The 21,330-nt window shown below is 34.7% G+C and overlaps 1 protein-coding gene across 3 annotated transcripts in view; it reads right to left on the reverse strand.

Moving 5' to 3' along the window:
* Positions 1–21,321, reverse strand: part of LOC144962647 (regulator of microtubule dynamics protein 1-like) — a 32,812-nt gene extending 11,491 nt beyond the window's left edge. For 2 of the 3 annotated variants that reach the window (XR_013643504.1, XM_078895753.1), the window contains exons 1-6: positions 20,426–20,523; positions 7,434–7,861; positions 3,914–4,073; positions 1,985–2,163; positions 1,358–1,433; positions 757–834 (exon numbers count right to left, since the gene is read on the reverse strand). Coding sequence is in view for 2 of the 3 variants with exons in the window: in XM_078895753.1 (XP_078751879.1) it covers positions 757–834; positions 1,358–1,433; positions 1,985–2,163; positions 3,914–4,073; positions 7,434–7,795 (855 nt within the window). In the remaining variant the exon portion in view is untranslated. Of the gene's footprint in view, positions 1–756; positions 835–1,357; positions 1,434–1,984; positions 2,164–3,913; positions 4,074–7,433; positions 7,862–20,425; positions 20,524–21,283 lie in introns of those variants that run through there. The other variant, XM_078895754.1, reaches the window with a different exon arrangement.
* Between the last annotated feature and the right edge of the window lie 9 nt (positions 21,322–21,330).

Consider the following 21,330-nt stretch of genomic DNA (forward strand, 5'->3'; position numbering starts at 1 on the left):
CACCAACTTTGTCACCGAAACATAATAAAAAAAAATAAAATAAAAAATTAATTTTGTAAAATTGAGATTTTATATAGCGCAATATCCACTAAACGTGCTCAAAGCGCTTTACAAGGGGTCCCTAGCCAGCAGCAACACTTAACATGTAGAATGAGACATGACGCCTGTTAGTCGATATTACAAATTTTTTTTTGGGACACAGACAACTCTGTTAACAGTCAGGTACTCATTTTACACCTGAATATGGAGAGAGAATGTGAGCAAAGAGTCTTTTCCAAGGACTCAACTATGCGTTGAGCAAGGCTGGAACCCAGGACCTTCCGATACGAAAGCGAGTGTCACACCACTAGACCACAGCCAAATAAAGACTGTATTCTGGCACAGATGGCAAAACTATCACATGTGTTAGGTAATTTAATGGGGAAAGGGGGGGGGGGGGGGGGGAATGGAGTTCAAAACTAATTTCCCTACTCACCCCTATTTTGAAAATCATTAAAAATATAAACTTTTTTCATCTCCCCTTCCCCCTTTTTATATTTCATCATAATTTTTGTGGAAATCGAAATTTTAGTGATAATGGCCGTATGGTGGAAAGGAAGAGTGAGAAGAGAAATGAATACACAAAAAAACCCCAAAAAACAGATGGGTTAGCAGGTGGTGTAGACTTTAAATTCACTTTTTAACATTTCGTTTATTCCAACACGATGCCAAATTGAAGCAATAATAAGGTCATAAATATATGCAAACAGAACTAACCGAGTAACACCACCGTCCCATCATGTGATACAACAAAGAATCGTCTGGTCTATGTTTGATGGCAATCTCTATGTGGTCCTTTGAAAAGATAAAAGAAATCAAATGAGAGATTAATTAAGAAAAACAAAAATAATAAAAAGGATTCAAAATTGCAAAAAATAGGCGATATTACAATTTTTTTTTTTTGACAGAGACAATGTATTAACGGCCAGGTAATCATTTTACACTTGAGTATGGTGAGAGAATATGAGTATAGAGCCTTCTCCAAGGACTCAATTATGAGCAGAGCGAGGCTCGAACTCAGCACCTTCCAACCCGAAAGGGAGTGCCATACCACTAGACCACATCGCCGCACACAATTTATAAAAAGCTATAATGAAAAAGAATCTATAATTTTAAAGCAACATCGTCGGATTCTGATTTATTTATCGTTATCCAACTCAGAAAAAATAAAATATAAATCCAACTTTATGTTCATAATTTTTCTAAATATCTCAAGTAATGGATTATTTTTGTGGTGAATGTCATGGCTCAGCCTCGTATATATAAAAACAAAAACAGATGAAAGGAGAAAACAAAACAAAAAAACAAAAAAACACACCTTTATGATGAAAGCACTCTTGATTTGTTCCTGTGTGGGCATGTACTGTGTCAGACTGCCAAGGATTATAGCTGCCCTGAAAATCAAATTATATATATAATATATATATATATATATATATATATATATATATATTATATATATATATATATATATATATATATATATATATATATATATATATATATATATATAAATATAATACGAGGGGGGAGGGGGGCTGAAAAGTTTTGAATTTCCATAACTCTCCATTTTTAGGAATAATTCATTAATACATCAAAAGAAAGTCTACCCTTCCCATTGGAAAACCCTATCATTTCTTAGTAAATACGTAATCGTTGAATAATGCTTTGAACGCGTTGAATAAAAAATGTATTCAAGGATTGCAGAATATTTGCGCACATTTAATAGGTGTGAAATAAGGCGTAAAAGACAGCTGATTGCTAATTATTATAAATAATCTGTGGGTGCGCATGAGGGTTGGCAGGTACGGGTAAACTGAAACTGAAAAGCACTTTGAGCACGTTTAGTGGATAGCACACAACATAAATAAAGTTTAACTATTTCCGACTGAGCCCCTGTACAAACTACATATTGAATTTTTAAAAATATAAACCAATTTCTTGCCATCTGTGCGCATCTCCAGAGTCAGGATTGAGTTTGACAGATTTCTCAGCAGCATCCTTGGCCTGAGACATCAGCTCCTTGTGTCTTTCATGTGATTGGTCGGCTGGTAACATGTCCTTCTGGGATAGATGGTACGACGCCTCTGATATTCTCCAATAGATTCCAGACTCAAGTGGATACTGGAGGTGGACAGATAATATTGTGATAATGATGAAAATAATAATAATAATAATAATAATAATAATAATAATAATAATAATAATAATAAATAATAATAATAATAATAATAATAAAAATATAAAATGAGAAAACGAACAGAAGAAGAAGAGAAAGAAGAGAAGAAAGAGAGAAGTAAGAAAAGAAAGAAGAAGAAGACTACTACTACTACTATGCTGCTCCTCTACTACTACTACTACTACTACTACTGTACTACTACTACTACTACTACTACTACTACTACTACTACTACTACTAATAATAATAATAATAATAATAATAACAATAACAACAATAAAATAATAATAATAATAATAATAATAATAATAATAATAATAATAATAATAATAATAATAATAATAATAACAATAATAATAATAATAATAATAATAATAATAATAATAATAATAATAATAATAATAATAATAATAATAATAATAATAATAATAATAATAATAATAATAATAACAATAATAATAATAAGTAATAATAAACATTTATATCGCGCATCTACCCATAAATGGAGCCAGAGCTCTGAGCGCACTACAAAAAGTTTTTGTATAAACTACAACATATAGACATGCATACACTCAACCATCCATCCAACCACCCATGTATCTATCCATGCATAGATACACAAATAAATACACACAAACATAGATACACACATATAATATGAAAAATGAAGTGACTCCATACTTTTAAAGCACTTTACTCAAACCACATGCACTGATTGAGTTCAAGCATATGCACTGGACAGTTTTGTTTTGAGATCTCTCTGGGTTCAGAGTGTTTGTGTGTGTGTATGTGTGTGTATGTGTATGAAATTAACGTCAACTCTTTGTTCTGGTATTTAGACCGCCAGTTGGTGATTTAAAAAAAAATGTATAAAAAAACTAAGCCGCTCCGCAAGGCATCGTTAGATGCTTTTGCCTAGGCATTCCATGGATGAATATTTATAGATAATCCATCAAACAAGATGTCTGATGTAAACAGGAATCACCCATGTTGTCCCTGTGAGATGCTGTCGCTTCGACAGTTCATGAAGGAATATAGATGATCCATTAAAAAAAAAACAAAAAAGCAAAAAAAAAAAACAAACAACAAAAACATCTGATGTCAACAGGGATCACCCATGTTGTCCAAAGAGAGCAAATTAGAGATTAAAAATCTTGCCTAAGAAAAAAAAAAAATGAAAATGCTGAAGCAGGACTCGAATCTGTGACCTCCTGGGTCACAGTGGAATGCCTCAAGCACTCGGCCATCTTGCTAAAATATAATAATAATAGCACTGTAAATATTCAAGGTTACAGATAGTTTTATATGTGTTGGTTTTAAATCTGGCAGGCAAACGCTGTGAGTATTTCATTGAACACATAGCATCAAAAAACACGAACGTCATGAATGTGCTAACGGTCATTAATCTAGACAAAATAGCTATAGGCTATATGTGTGTAATTTCTAAATGATATAAATTAACAATCTACACACCATAAACCTCATCATGTAGGAAATAAAACATTTACAAACATAAAATAAAAAAAATCAATAACAGTTTTCCACAGCCGAAGCGGTAATGGAAATGCAAATATCAAGGCATTAGGCATTCATAACGTATTAGCATATTCATATATAAAATATAAGACATGAATACATTAATGATTACACGAGTAAAAAGTAAACAGCAAGGTACACACTCCAGTACAAACCTACAGTTATTTTTAGCTCTTTGAGTTGATTCAAAACGTCCAGTAACTCTTCATACTTCTTGTCCTTCAGTTTAACATCCACATTAAGGAGAATATTGTCCAGACTCTTTGAAACATTCGTCACTTTCTCCCTTTTCTCTTTACGTAATGTACTGTGAATTGTACTGAAACAGGCAGTATATCAGTGTTAATCTAATTTTTAAAGTGTTAAAAAAATTATTAAAATTTTTAAAAAATAAAAATAATAATAATAATACAAAAAATTACCTCAGTAAAAATACACATCAACCTCTAGTAAAATCTTAACATTGGTCAACGAAAAAAAGCATTTTTGTATTTTAAGCACATAGATTTCTCAAAACTTGTTATTGTCAACAAGACTATATTGAACTCAACCTTGAAAACAAATATATTTTTTTGTTGTTGCTTTAGGTCTCTTCCAACACAATTGAGGTTATATGAGAGACCACTGAAACAAAAAAAACAAGCAATCTAACAAAAATAGTACAAATGTAAATCAAAATCATAACCTAAAGATATCATAAGCTAAATTATAAATAACCAAGAACAAACAGGCAGAAGATTTACAGAAAAAAAAATATCCCCTGTCAAAAATACAATCACAAACCAAAGAAGCAGGATAGGCTAGTAAAGAGAAGAAGAAACGACATCACTATCGGATCGTACACCCATGCGAACATCATAGGTATATGATTCAAGGGTGATGCTCCCATCCAACCACCCGCTAAACAAATATATGAATAAATAAATAAATAAATAAATAAATAAATTCATATATACAGATTCTCAATCAATCATTTGCATGATTTTCCCATACAACTAGGGCTTTCTCATGCTTTATGTAATTCTCCAAGCATGCTAAATTGAACCAAAATAACCATAAGGTATAGACAACGTGTACTTATATGCAGGTCTGACAACCCAAATTGTTATGGTCTCATTGTTGTAATTTTAATGGAATTACTCTCAAACCAATGCAAAATATCGTCCATAACAACAATGTTATATCAAGCCCATAATTGTGTTAGGTAATCAGACCTGCACATATGTGCACAGTGCACATCGGGCATATTTCAAGTCCTACATTATTAAGCAGCCTTTTTGCATTTACACTTTTAATATGTTCACGACTTAGACATTGCTAGCTCCTCATTCATAGCTGCGCCATGTGGGTTAAAGTTTATTTAGTGCTTGACTCAAAAGACGTTAACATTGAGGTTAAAATTTTGTGATTATCGTCATCCTCAAAACTAAACTAACAAAAACCACAGCCAAATCTATTGAAAATATCAAAGTTCTTAGCATAACTTCAATTGGAAGGTTCGAAGTTTTTTTTCTTTTGTTTTCCAGGGTTTTACGGCACTTGCAACACATTTATGTCATATCAGCGCCAGTCAAAAGGAAGAAAATTGAATAGTAAAAAAATTCTTGATCTACAATTAAAAGGACTTGAAGAAAAAGTAAAATAAAGGGGAAATGGTACAAGGAGGGAACACATGTAGATACCAAGAGCACACTATTAGTGCACTTAGTTTGAGATCACCTAAAAGTCTCATCCAGACACCAGCATAAGTCCCCATTTAGAGTAATACACTCAAATGTTTAAAAATCATATGTTAAGAATAAAACAAAATAACACTACATAACAGAGAGAGGATTTACAAGGAAAACTAAGTATACATTTGACGGTTTCTCTCTCAGCAAGGGTGTCCGGCCAGGGCCAGGACAAAACCAAGTAATCTCATTCCAAGACAAAGACAGAAAGCAAGTTGGAAAACAGATATAGGGGGATAAAAGACAGTCAGTACTTCCCTGCCCACGAAGGGAAGTCAGGAACCCCACCCAGACATAGGGGGATAAAAGATACAGTCAGTCCTTCCCTGCCACTAAGGGAAGTCAGGAACCCCACCCAGACATAGGGGGATAAAAGATACAGTCAGTCCTTCCCTGCCACTAAGGGAAGTCAGGAACCCCACCCAGACATAGGGGGATAAAAGACAGTCAGTACTTCCCTGCCCACTAAGGGAAGTCAGGAGCCCCACCCAGATATAGGGGGATAAAAGACACAGTCAGTCCTTCCCTGTCCACTAAGGGAAGTCAGGAACCCCACCTATATATAGGAGGATAAAAGACACAGTCAGTCCTTCCTTGCCCACTAAGGGAAGTCAGGAACCCCACCCAGATATAGGGGGGTATAAGATACAGTCAGTCCTTCCTTGCACACTAAGGGAAGTCACCACACCCAGTCAATCAGAAAGAATACATTTAATCCCCCACCCAGTCAATCAGAAAGAATACATTTAATATTCCATTACTGCCAAAGCATGGAACAGTCTGAAAAGGCTAAATATATTAACTCACTAAACCCTAACACCGACTATATCCGTAGTTTACCCGGGATACTTTTACTCCATACCAATTTATTACATTTTAATGAGATAAATTATAGGCGTAGTATCAAATCTATTTTTTTTTTTAGTTTTGAATGTTAATGATAGTTGAATAAAACTATCTAAGCACATGCTCATTTTTAATACATTTTTTCCAATTTTGAAAAGTAACAAAAATCTCTAGGAGTGAGTGATGTAATGAAGATAAAAATGCCCTTGATAGGGAACATTTGGTTATTAAAATAGGTTTATACAACTGAGTATTCATGATATTATGTCAATAATAAGAGTGAATGCTTGGCTCAACGTGGCTCAGCAATAAGGTCTTTGCTTCATACCCAAAAGGTACCGAGTTTGACCACCTGCCGCTTCGCTGTGTGCCCATGTGGTAGAGTCACGATCTTCCCGGCTCAGCAGAGTTGTCGTACCAGTAAGGTTGCGGGTTGGAGGTCGTGGATAGCTCATACAGTAGAGTCACAATCTCATCGCCAGGCGGAGTTGTTGTACCGGTAATGGTCGTGAGTTCGAGCCCCCTTCGCTGCCGCAAAGTTTTTATTCTCTGTTGTCCAACTCACTACATGTCTTGTCTCTTATGTTTTAAGGGCATTTCAGGGACTCTTCGTCCATTTGAAAACCCTATTACTGATATGATATGATATTTGTAGTCCTTCAGAGCCATTAGTTTAGGCTCATGGAGCCGGAGTCTATCCCGGATTCTACAGCGTGAAACGGACAGTAGCAATTGCTTGCTATCCTTTGGATAGTATGCTAGTCCAAATCGAACAGGCTCAGCTATCCATTCACTGCTAGGTGGACGAGGGGGGGAAGGGGGTGTCAGAAAAAATAATGACTGCGCCCGGGACCATCTTGGTCCCTTTGCGTGTAAAGCGAGTGCTCTACCAACTGAGCTATCAGGACTCCCTATGATGATATGATATGATATGATAAAATTTCAAACTCTTGAACACACCCCCCCCCTTTTTTTTTCTCCTCTCTCTCTCTCTCTCTCTCTCTCTCTCTCTCTCTCTCTCTCTCTCTCTTCTTGAAGTACCAATCCGAAGACGCGAGTCATATCAATAGACCATATAGCCACAAGTACACGTCGATACCTACCCATTTGGAATCAAAATATCAAGTTGATCTTCCTCCGAGGCATCCACAAACTCGTCTTCAGCGTCATCAGATGAAACTGCCTTGTCTAGCTGCCGACGCAGTTCGTAGATGTCTGTCTCGGCTCGATAGACTTTGTCCGACAGAATAGTGATTTGACAATTCAACTTTTTCAATTGTCTGGAGAACGTGTACATCTGATAGAGGAGATAGATTGCACCCGAACCCACGACGATGGAACTGGAGATCAAGATTGTCTTCGAAACAACGAAATTTCCATTCAGGGAAGGCATTTTGATAGCGGAAGTAAACAATAGTTGTGGATTTTGTCTCCTATTAAAAACTCCTATGGACGAAAACTTCATTACAGTACAGGGGATATTGCAGAAGAAATGGAATTTTCTTGTCAATCGAAATTATCTGCAAGACACCTGAAACAACAAAAATTTAAAGTATTAATACAATGCTATATATATATATATATATATATATATATATATATATATATATATATATATATATATATATATATATATATATATATATATATAACTTGAGCATTTATACAGGGCAATATCCACTAAAAGTGCTCAAGGCGTTTTAAAAGGCGTCCCTAGCTAAAAGCACCATTAAACATATAGGACTAGACACAACACCTGTTAGACGAAATTACAATTTTTTTTCCGACAGAGACAATGCTGTTAATGGAAAGTTACTCATTTTACAGCTGAGTACGGTGAGAGGATATGAATAAGGAGACTTTTCCAAGGACTCAACTATGCACCACTCAGAGCAGGGCTCAAACCGTGGACTGTCCAGTCCAAAGGTGAGAGTCATACGACTAAACCACACAGCGGCACATAACTCTGTCATCTGCATTTTTTGCCAAATTGGGACCTAAAATTTGCCAAAATTTGCCCCCAAAAAACCCAAAATTTGCCAAGAAATTTGCCAAAAATTTGCTGAGGAGAACTAAGCGTTACAGTAAAAATTAACACGCGATACAGAAAATAATATATTAAAAGACAATTTATTATATTTAAGGAGGCTACATTATGAATAGCGTTGTTACAAAGATTTTAAAGGATCATTATCCGTGGAGGTAGCTTCCCTTGGTTTGGGCCCAGGCAAAGCTGCAACATTTCTCAAGTTTCGCACTTTTTTTTCGTTATTTTGTTTTCGCTTCTTTTTTCCCCCAAAATTTGCCACGCGATTTGCCAATTATCCCAAAATTTGCCACGATTTGGCAATTTTGGGAAATTTGCCAAAATTTGCGGATCGCCCTGATATTTGCGGCCACAAATTGCCATTTGCGGCCGCAAAAAATGCAGATGACAGTTATTAACTGTCAAATGATTCAGTAAGCGCAATATTAACTTCAACACGGTCAATCACATTTCACGGATATCAATTATTGAAATCCTGCACAAATCCTTACAATGGAATGAAGACCCAAAATAAAGTTTTCACACAGGAAATATAAATGATGCACCTCTTTTCATAGAAAAGATTTAAAGGAAAATTGAAGGCATTTGTTTGTACTAGCAAGCCTTCAACACTTATATGTACCTGTACAAAATACACAACTATTTATAAATAATATGTTATAAGACCTAGACCTAGGGAGTTGTAACGGTGGATAGCACGAATTTTTATCTCTTTCATTGTCACATATTTCTTATTTTTATTTGATGTCCAAAATCTTGAAATCCCACTACTTTTGAACCAGTTTCCTATGAGGGGAATGCGTTTGTCACAATTTCTGACACTTAGTTGTATTCAACACAGTGAACACCATTATGAGGACAGCACACGTGTAAATACTTTTTATTGGGATTCGATGATTTATACAAGTAAATATGACTCACAAAAGCACACAATTCATAAAAAAAACTTGAACTTGTATATAGCACAATATCCATCAAGCATGCTCAAAGTGCTTTACAAAGAGTCCCTAACCAACAACAACACGTAACATGTAGAATGAGACATGACGCCTGTTAGGTGATTTTACTTTTCTTTTTTTTTTTTCAGACGGAGACAACACAGCCAGCTATTCATTTTAACCCCTGAGTAAGGTGAGAGAAATGTGAGTAAAGACCCTTTTCCAAAGACTCAACTATGAACAGAGCGAGGCTCGAATCCAGGACCTTCTGATCCAAAAGTGAGTGTCATACTATGAGATCACATAGCCACACAATACAATTAATACAAATCAAAAACACTGAGATTTCAGTCCTGTGTTGATAGTTCTTTGTAATTATTGCTTGTTCACCAATCAAGGTACTGAATTTAGTAGATAATGCATTCACTCAACAATCTTAAGATTCACAAATCATGATTTATTGTTTTTAAAAAATCCTTCTAGATTTTTAAAAATGTGTTAATACCTGGCACTTTATCTAAAATACTAAATAACAATGTGAAATTGAATGTAAGCTTCAATTTAATAAACGAAAACAGATCATGTAGACATTTCGGGTTTCCCCTTACTATAAAAAAACAGGATGAATGAAACACTACAGACAAATGAGATTCATCCTGTTTTGTTGATAAAGGGGAAACCTGAAACATGCACATTATCTGTTTTCGCTTATCAAATTAAAGCTTACATTGAATTTCACATTGTTATTTATTTCTTCGAGCTTCCAGCAGCAACATTTCCATTATCTAAAATACTAGAAATTAGGGACATTTATTATACCCAAGTAAGTAGAGCTGCTGCTGGTATTGGTATTGGTAACCCCCACTGCCAAGTGAAAGTGAAAGCAATCACTCAGTCCTTTTTTTCAAGTACAATAAGGGTATGGAATTCCCTTCTGGACAACTTGAGAAATAAATTCTGACAGTTATGAGATAAGAAGTTCACTTGTCAATTAGAAAATATTTCTGTCACAGGAACACATCATTATTGTGATACAGTCAAAACCTAACACCATCCCACACCACATTAAATGTTGCGTCCGTTTTCAGTGCTGCAACCTGTAACAGTGTGGATTGAATTGGATTGGATAATTTTTTGAAGTAAAATGTACTAAGAAATATCCAAGAAATGAATTTTATATCTGTGACAGCAACCATAACTTCTATACCGTATTACTATTGTCAAGACTGGTAATAACTTCATAATGTGAACTATAATATTTATGCAAATGAAATTTAGGATCAATACAGTGTGATTGACTGCAATGCTGGTGAAATGTGATCCTAAGGTCAACACGCTAGCTGTAGGTTTTATTATTCAATTTACAAATCTATTCATGGGAATAATCAAGCAGCATTCAGATCTTCTTCATACAAGTGAAATCATAGGGAAATAATAACAAAGTTACCACGTGTATTTTGATAATCACGCTATCAAATAGAAGAGGGGGGACAGGGATGTGAACTTTGACCAAACTTCAATAGAAGGGAAGAGGGGGAGGAGGGGTGGGGTGTGTGTGCGTGCAATTTGACCAATCCATAGAGGGGAGGGGAGGGTGGTGGGGTAGTGTTGTGGTTTTTCTAATTTATGCGAGGCAAATTGTGATGTACAAAATTGTTTTCCTTCAATCAATTATACTGATAGTAAAATAACAGTGACAAAATAGAGAGTACTTTATTTCAAAACGAATAATTGAACATGTTATAGCAAAATATTCACCATCAAATTTCATGAGCTGAAATTTAATAGAATAGAAGGGGGAAGGGGGAAGGTGGGGAAAGGAGTGAATAAGCCTCTGGGAGATGGGAGGGGGTGGGGAAGGGGTGTGTGAATAAGCTTCTGCAGACACGCCAAATTGAAAACTTAAAATTTAGTAATTTTTATTTCAATATTTAGTAATTTGACAAGAAAATTCGTAATTTCTGAAATTGTGTACCAACAACCATATTATTATTATTATTATTATTATTATTATTATCATATTATGTATAGTAATAGTATAGTATAGTATAGTAGTAGTAGTAGTAGTAGTAGTAGTAGTAGTAGTAGTAGTAGTAGTAGTAGTAGTAGTAGTTCTTATCATTATTATTATTAAGTATTGCTAAGAATTAAAAATTCGTAATTTTCCATAAAATTTCGTATTTGGCCATGAAATTTGTCTAAAATTAGTAAAATTACGAAAAATTCGTACAATTCGGCAGGTATGTTTCTGGGATGGGTGGGGTGCGCGCAAAAAAAATAATAGAATAAAATAGACAGGGGATGGGAAAGGGGTGTGTCTATTTTTGATACTGTTGACATGTTTAAAAAAGTCACTCATTAAAATCAATGAGACTCGACTGGACACTACACGCATACAAAGATAGTTATCAAATGGCTATAGTCTTACAAATGAAAAAAAAATTCATGGATTCATACCACTATGTTTACATTGTCAGCTGATATGAAGTTACTCATCTCATTTGAATAATGGTCTGTCTACAAAAACATATTTATTACCAGTGAACTAGGCTATGCCCTTCCACTGCATAGTGGTCCTTCGACAGATTTCTCCATCACTTTTCTGTTGCCATTGGCGCATAGTTGAGTCCTTGCAAAAGGCTCTTTACTCACATTCTCTCACCGTAGTCAGGTGTAAAATGAGTACCTGGCCGTTAACAACGTTGTCTCTGTCCGAAAAAATTGTAATAACGCAGGCATCATGTTCAGGCCTACATGTTAAGTGTTGCTGTTGGCCAGGGACCCCTTTTAAAGCGCTTTGAGCATGTTTAGCGGATATTGCCCTATATAAAAGCTCTTTCCCCCCCCCCCCCTGTGCCATTGTGCAATCATCTTTCCAGCACCGTCTCGGTCTCCCTTTAATTCTTTTTCCTGTCTAGAACTGTCATTCAGTACAACTTTTATGTGCATTTATTATCTGTCATTTTTTTTCCATATGTCCTGCCCATTTCCATTTTTATACTGTGATATACTTAACTATATATAATATTGAGCTTTTTTATGGCGCAATATCCACTAAACATGCTCAAATTACTTTACAAAGGGTCAACAGCGACACGTAGAACGGGACATGATGCCTGTTAGGTGATATTACAATTTTTTTTTTGGGGGGGGGGGGGGGGGGGGGGGGGGGAGGGAGGAGACAATGCTGTTTTACACCAAGGACTCAACTATGTGCAGAGCGAGGCTTGAACCCAGGACCTTCCGATCCGAAAGCGAGTGTTAAACCACTAGACCACATAACCACAAGTAAAAGTTACTTTCATTTTTAGACATTTATGCAATTTTCTATTTGTTGATAAACATTTGTCTTTCCATTTAGCTTTGTCGTGAGCTGTCATTCAGTACATCTTTTATGTACATCTATTGTATGTCATTATTTTATTTGTCCTGCCTATTTCAATTTGGTTTTTGTGACATACTCATCTATAGATGGAACGAAATTGATGTAACTCAGCTCTTTATTATCGTTTTAGGCAGCCACTTTTATGAGTGGTTCTCATTGAATTCTATCAATCAGTCTATAAACGCTCAAGGTTACGCATAGTTTTGTGTGTTGGTACGATGTATCTGACTGGCAGATGTTATGAGTATTTTACCTAAATGCACAGCATCAGAATGAGTTACTTCCAATTTTGCAAATGTCTTTACCCTTTGAGCAATCTTTGTTTGTTTGTTTTTAAGGGTTTTACGGCGCTTGCAACACATTAAGGTCATATCAGCGCCAGTCAAAAGGAAAAAATGGGATAGTCAAAAGTTCTAGAATTACAATTAAAGCAACCAAGAAAAGGGAAATTGGTTCAAATAGGAAACAGATGTAGATTCCAAGAGCACACTATCAAAGTACTTAGTTTGAGATCACCTAAAAGTCTCATCCAGACACAATCATAGGTCCCAACTAAGAGGGATACACTCAAATGTTTACAAATAATAATATATAATATGTAAACAAAACAATACAGTGCATAACAGACAGATGATTTACAAGGAAAAAAATATCATCTCCCAAAACTCAAACTTAACATTAGACTGTTTCCCTCCCAGCTAGGACTCCGGCCAGGGCCTGGACAAAACTAAGTAATCTCATTCCAAGACAAAGACAGAAAGCAAGTTGGAAAACAGATAAAGGGGGATAGAAGACACAGAAAGTACCTCCCTGCCCACTATGGGAGGTCAGGAACCCCACCCAGTGAGCAATCTTTAAATTTGAGCAATCTTTAAATTTGATGATCAGCATTCGTCTTTCCATTTCCCTTCAGTTTGTCTTCAGCAGCTTGTTCACCAATGATTTAGTTCGGATCCAAGTCCCGCATTCGTCTTTCCATTTCCCTTCTTCAGCTTGTCTTCAGCAGCTTATTTACCAATGATTTAGTTCGGATCCAAGTCCCGCATTTGTCTTTCCATTTCCCTTCTTCAGCTTGTCTTCAGCAGCTTATTTACCAATGATTTAGTTCGGATCCAAGTCCGGCATTTGTCTTTCCATTTCCAAAACTGCAAACTTGAAATTTCCAAAATTCGTAGTTTCCAAAGGAAAAAATGATAAAGTCACTTTAAATAGCTTTAGAAATAAATCATTTGCCTTCAGTAATATCCAAAAATGCTCCAACGTCCTAATTATATAGTTTCTAAGCATCAGACTTTCCTTTTCAACAAGATTTATTGAGTTAAAGAGGCGAATACAGTTCTCTAGTTGGAGCCGAAAATTCGTATTTCTAGGAATTTTTCGTAGTACAATGTAGGTCTGTATTTCCCTTCAGCTTGTCTTTAGCAGCTTGTTCACCAGTGATATAGTTCGGGCCAAAGTCTGTCATCATCTATATGTTACTGCGAGGAGCACTCATTGATTAAAATCTTTTGCTTTGAAGATATTTAGAAGATATGGATCTAATAATACTTCTTTGTCTCTCCCATATTCCATCTTCTTTCAGTCTGTTTTTGATTTGTGTTGTCCTCTATTTCTACTGATTGCCAAAAGGTTATGCTGTGCTTTGGATTTCTATTTGATGGTGTAAGTTCGTGATAGAGATTAAAATTTTTACATTGTCACCAACGCATCCATCTCATGCATGATGTATACATTAGAGAGTTTAGTTTAACTAACTATTCTATTGGGTCAACCTTTGAGTGGGACAACAAATTACACAGAATGGCATTGTTTAACTCACTAATTTTATTAACATAACCTATAATATCAAAAACAAACAAGCAGGAAAAATATGCAGGACTAACGGAAAATAATTTCAAAACAAGATACAACCTCGACACCTCAACGTTTAGAAACACCAACAAAAAAACATCCACAAACTCAGCAAACATATTTGGAAATTGAAAGACAGCAAGCTAGACCACAGCATTTCATGGAAAATTATATCTAAAGCAACAGGATACACGCCATCATCAAAACAATGTAGCTTATGCCTGGAAGAAAAATATACTATAATCAAACACCCTCATGAAGCCACACTCAACACGAAAAATGAGATGTACAACAGCTGCCCACATAGATGAAAACATCTACTAATCAACTACAAACCTAACACACAGTCCTGACGATGGCTGAAAGGCCTGAAACATCGATGTAGACTGACTCCAACATCGTGGTAAATATTACAATAATAATTCGCTCCATTGTTACATGTCGAGCACTATTCACTATTCGTACCATATTTGTATCCAAAACGATTAATATAGATATATGAAGAGTTTTAACTATTATCAAAAGAAACAAAAGTCCAAATAAAATCAGGACAAAGAAAAAACATTGTGATAGTGTGGGACAGGCAACAATCCTAAAGTCCGGTCCATCTAGTATGAGCTGAGTTAGTGTGAGTGTGATGGGCAAAACAGAATTTCTTCTGAACTCTTTTTCTATTTCTTTATCAGTTCCACCCACTGCCTACTGCCACAATGTGTATGTCCTCCCCTCTGTATGCGCACGAACATTGGAGTCCGAATAGCCACGGGAGACTATTCAGACTCGAGTCACTAAGTCTAAGTCTAGAGTTGAGTTTAGTAATGAAAATTCGTTATCCTCAGACACCTGTCTGGGGATAACCAAATTTCGCTATCCCCAGACACATTTGAAACTCTGCTCTTTTAAACAATTATCCACACTCCAGAATATGGAATGTTTCCGAATGCACATAGAAATAAGGAAAGTTAATAAAATATCTATAAAAACATAAAATTAACCAACATTAAATCAGTTGTTACTACATATACTAGGTACCACAATAGACGTCATTTTTGTGGCAGAAAAAAAACCTTATATTTTGAGTCACGTGTCGAAAAAAGGATTGTTATTAAACCGGGTCATTCAACCGTTGATACTTCGGCCATTAAAATGCGTACAGTAATAAAGTTGGTATTATCGGAAAGAGGAAAGTTTCAGCTTTATTCCTATACCAGATCAACAATAAAAGATGGGCATTTAAGGGAGGAAAATGCCGTTTAAAAACTTTACAGCAGCGGAAAAACCCGACATATTACTGATAAAAAATTTGATCCGAGTTTGTCTAAAAGACAAACATCTTATCTCTATTTCTACAAATTTGTTTTAATGAAGTTTGTTTAATGGCCGAGGTATCGCATTTTAAAAAAGCCCACCAAATCCTTGTTTTCAGCTTTGGGTGTTATCAGATTTTTTTTACACCTCATTGTAGTTTGTAACAGTACTTAAAATGCCGTGAGAATGAGATCTCAAATTATTGACAAAAAGAAAAGAGTTCACGAAAACCACATGAATATTTTATTAAAGTACCTTCATAGTTTCATAGTTTATGTTTTAGATAGTTTAAAACAAAATGAATAAGATGAATGTTGTTATTTCAATTGATAACTCGGGTCGGTAACTGGGTATGTTTTAACGATGGAACAGCCTAAATAAACCCCTCATTTTTCCCGTTTTTATTAACATGTAATCTTTTTTGGATGACTTTCTAGCCTTGGTTTTCATTGAACGATGTTTCGTTTTTATCAATTTATACATGAAATTATTTTCAAATCTGGTTTGTCTCTCGATGTTTATTTATTGCTAAACAAAAAACATGGTATGAATTTATACACACACTCTCCACTCATGGCGGCCATGTTGTTGCTATGACAAAATGATTGTTTGACCTCGTTAGAACTGAAGTAGGTTTTTACGGTCGAAGGTGTAATGTCGTTTTTAAAACAATTGCATAGGAATACCAACTACTTGTAGTTTATAAATAGAAAAAAGACACACAATGATTCGTCCCAATGTGTTAGAAAATTGAAAAAGCATTGCTATTGTTTATTTTATTTTGGAAAAGCGGTACTTGAAATGGTTATAAGATTGGATAAATAAGACTTCATAGTGCCACTTCGTTGTCTAACAGTTTTTATAATTTCTTCGTTCTGATGCTTTCATGATAGTGATAGACTATGTAAAGGAACAATAAGAGTTACTAGTGGATAATGAAGCAGTATATCTGTAGAAGTTAAATAATAATTCTTTACACCATTAAAACTGCAGCAAAATGGATAATAGGATGACGTGTATTTATTTGTTTTTGTTTGTTTGTATTTTTTTGGGTATGTTTTTGTTTTAAATCAGAAAGAGCTGTAAATTTAAGACGATAAAAGAAGCAAATAAAGAGATTTTTTTTTCAGTTTTGGTTTTGGTTCGTACAATACTCGCCTCTCAAGCAAAGAGATGTTAATCATAAATAATTGGGTGGCTAGGTCTTTAGGGTCTGTGTGGCGAAAAGTACTTTATTTCAAACTAGCCTCCTATCTAAAGGCTAGCAGTTCATTCAGTAACACAGAAATTAGGATACAGTCACGCATCACAGACCTTAAGGCGCTAAAAGACTTTGGGATGGTAGGGGGTTTAAGTCGCAAAAGACACACCTGCTGGGCACAAGCGCATGATTCCGTATAAGAGGAAAGCACTCTACTGCCAACGTATATATCGATACCTCTCCTAATAACATACAAAGAGACGATTTACATTGGAAAAATCATCCCCCATTATAGGAATAATATATTTTACTGCACCCTTTTGGTTAAGGATCCCAGAGAGGGCCAAGGCAAAACCAAGCAATATAATTACCAGACACGTCCATAACGTAGAATGAAAGTGAAACAGATGTTGCGGAAGTAAAGACACGATGTCTTGAGATTATAGGGGTTTCTTAAGAGGTTGATTTATAATTTTATGCTGCTGGTTCGAACAGTATGCTTATCATTCATGATTTCATGTTGAATTTTGAGAAAGAAATATTGACTTTGCCAAAAAGTTAAGATGATTTTTGAATTCAGCAGGTCCGGTTTCCTGTAGCTTGAGAAACTTTTCTTCTATCTTCATTATTTTGAGAGATATTTAATCTTTTATACATTTTGCTCGTGATTGTAGTTTTTTTTCTGCCAACATGCAAAATTGCGTGTTTCCTGATGTTTACTTCTTTATTTTTCAAAGACCATTTGAAGAAAATGTCTGAAAAAAATTGGATCTCTTCCCTGGAGTACTCTCTACCCGTTGACGTGAATTGCAAGTCATATGGTATGATCATTATGTTAATATAGTATATGGAATATGCTATTTCGTCATGCTGGAGGCCAAACAATTTACTTTCACGAGTGTTTTGGGGAATTTTCAACAGACTATAGATTTAGGAAAAAAATTTGTGTCTGGTTCAAATCTTGTTATATTTTATTTACCTAGTCACTCTGCTTTAAAAATGTGTATCACAAGTATGATGAATCTTTTTAGTGGTTAATTACATTACGCCAAAGTTAGAACATGTTCTTACATCAATTGGCAAGCAAAAATTTCTAAGTTCTTGAAAATGAATTTGCTCTCAATTTCTTATTTATGTATGGATTTTCAAAATTTAAAAAGTGTTTTCCATGACTCTCAGAATGCTTCATGAATATAGTAAGAAAAGTCAATTTTAAATATTTTAAAATTGTCTCTTGTGGTACCTTCATATATACAATATGCGTCGATTTCGAAGTGGGTGTCATGGCCGAATGGTTTAGTCGTCTGCCCTGGAAGTTTTACCAGAATCGACGTTGTGGGTTCGAATCCTGGTTCCGCCACTTTTTTAATTTTTTAAAAAACTTTTTAAATTCCGTCTTCTTTTTACAGAACGTTGCAAGGGATAAATGTCCCATCCATCCTCTCCCCACCTCTTTTTTTTTTTTTGTGCGAGTCTATTCTTTTCTTCTTTTTGTTTGACCTTTTGTTCCGTTTCTGAGCATGAATTTCTTAAAATTGTTTTTTTTTTTTTTTTTAATTATTGTTTTTTTTCTTCTCCTCTATCTGACCATTTGGTCGCTCTCTGAATATTTCTGTTTGTTTGCTTTTTAATTATTTATCCTTTTTAGACACTTTTTGAGATCGAAGTGGGGACGAACATGACAATTTGCTAGAAACTATAGAAAGGAACTGAGAGTAGGCAGTTTAGTGAGCAGCAGCAGTGGCAGTCAAATTTTGACCCAACTCGCCCATAGGAAAGTTGTGACTGGAAATTGCAGTTCGCGTTTTGGGGGGGTTCCATTAAAGATGCATAACTTCGTTATAAAGAGGAATATTGCAGATATTTTGGTATCATTATTTTCGTCTTTCAATTTCCTTTTAAATGATGCTAATTAAGGAAAAATCCATTAATAATTCCAGAAGTCTTTGAAGTTAAAATTTGGCAATTTTCAAATGCATTTATTTTCTTATTTACCGCATGTGTTTTAAAAATTTAAACGCTTGTTTTTAGAATAACATGTAAACTTTATTCATGCCAAATTTCAGGGCTCTATATCGATGCGCAGACACCTTTTAACTCTGCGCCGAAATGCCTTGTTTACATTATCTTCTCATCATGGCTGCCGAGCGATATCGATATTCATATCGATATTTTAAATTTAGTTATGTATTATGTTAAAATTAGTCCATAATATTTTCAGTACTATTATTTACTATGTTTTTATTTTGAATACATACTTTCCAACTTTATTTATAGGCATTTTATAGTTTTTGTTTTAAAAGTTCGTATATTTCTCTCTTTGTGAAATCCGATTTTAATAATATCGATATTTTAAAAATACCAATTGCTTTAATTTAATTTTATTTTACTTTGCCATCTAGTCATCAAGTTTCTTTCCCATATGTTTAGATATGTTTATCATTTGTATCCATATTTTAAAAGCCTTAGCCTTAATAATTATTATGGTAAGAAGTTCTATTAGTTTTGACAGCCCCATACATTGAGGGAGAAGGGGGGGGGGGGGATAAAATTATATTAATTGTCAGTTCAAATGATGTAATAGCAATAAACCCAAAGTGGTTCAGCAGAATTTTTTAAAGTATTAAAAGCCAGAACTTTCCTTCTGATTATAATAGGGAATCTGTTTCAATTTATTCGAACTTTTTCAATCTACCATTTTATTTATATGTAATTAAATTGCCATAGGTAAAAATAAACTCATTATGTCATTACACAACATGTTTATATCTTTTCATTTAAATACTCTCAAACCCTTTTTTGTTCTCTATGTATTAATTAAAAGAGGGTAATTATTTGCAATTGTTTCAGTGAGATATTGGGGATAAATCCAAAAGTGATATAGCAAATTGTTTCTTACGTCTAGTCGAGTTTTTGATTATGTAACATTTGCGTCATATTATGTAATAATGTGTTAATTTGAAATGTTTATCTTCCTCTTTATTAATGTAAATGCATTGTCCTCGATAAGACGAACATTTTGGTATACAATATATGATAAGAATAAGAACTCCATATTGACTGTTTTAACCATTTTTTATTAACATCAAGCGTTTTCGGTCACAACTTTGCAATGTTAATTTTGGGGTAAAAATCGGTCTGAAATTTCAGACTTGAACTGCCGTAACTACATTTCTTATCAAGATAGAAACAAAATTCAAACTGTTTTGTAATCTGTGTTGCCAGCTCTTTCATATGACATTGGTTTCAAAGTGTGTGAGTGTGAGGTACATTTAGAATTTCTATTTAAACTCCCTATTTTCAGTTATACTAAGTTAGTCATCGTGTATATTTCTTTCAAAGACAGTCAACATTCAATTCCTTACAATTCGATGTAAAAGTAGGAGTCGACATTTTTTCTTGAGGAGTCTAATCGAGCTCGTTTCTTCTTCGTTTCTTTCTTTTATGTTGTGGCTGTGGACTGGGTTGCCAGATTATTTTTCAACAAAATGCCAGGGGAAGACTCAAAAAATGCCAAAACACTCAAAAAAATGCCAAAGTCTGTTGACTCCCACCCCCACTAAGAAAACTACTCACTTTTGATAGACAATTTACTATCATATCCTGGTGGCTTGCTTTTTTTTTTTTTCTTTTTTTTTTTTTTTTTTTTTTTTTCTTTTTTTTTTTTTTTTTTTTTTTGAATTATACTAAATTTCCTGTTGGGGTAATTTTTTACCTACTGACTACTAAGTGGAGTGCTAAACCACTACACCACGGTTGGATTTTAAGAATGAAAAAGAAATACATTAACATGAAAGATCTGCAGACTTTTGGGAATTCCAAAAAGGAGTGAAATCATTGGATGCTGTAAAATCAGACCACGCTAACGAACAGAGTTAAAAGTTAACAGGCGACCATGACGCAAATATACACGAGTTTTGCAGGAGATTCCCAGAAAACTTACTAGGATACTTGTCGAGGGCTGAATTTGAGTGAATATCTGAGGGAGGCAGGGCTAGTTCAGGGTGTGAGCTTTAATAGCAAAGTTTTCCGATGTGAAGAGATTTGTTTTTACGCGTTTAGAAATAATTAAGAAAAGGTGTCATTTGATGTATAATATACAAGAAAAGAAAATGCCAAATGAAAATGCCAAATGCCAAATGATTTTTCTAATGCCAAACGGTTTTCAAAAATGCCAGATTTTTGGAATCTGGCATTTAAAATGCCAAACTGGCAACCGTGGCTGTGGACTGTGGAAGTTGTTTTGTTGATCCATAAATGGGTTGGTCGA

Source organism: Berghia stephanieae, chromosome 1 (genome assembly GCF_034508935.2).
Source record: "Berghia stephanieae isolate SIO BIC M18660-M18661 chromosome 1, UCSD_Bste_1.3, whole genome shotgun sequence".
NCBI lineage: Eukaryota > Metazoa > Mollusca > Gastropoda > Nudibranchia > Aeolidiidae > Berghia > Berghia stephanieae.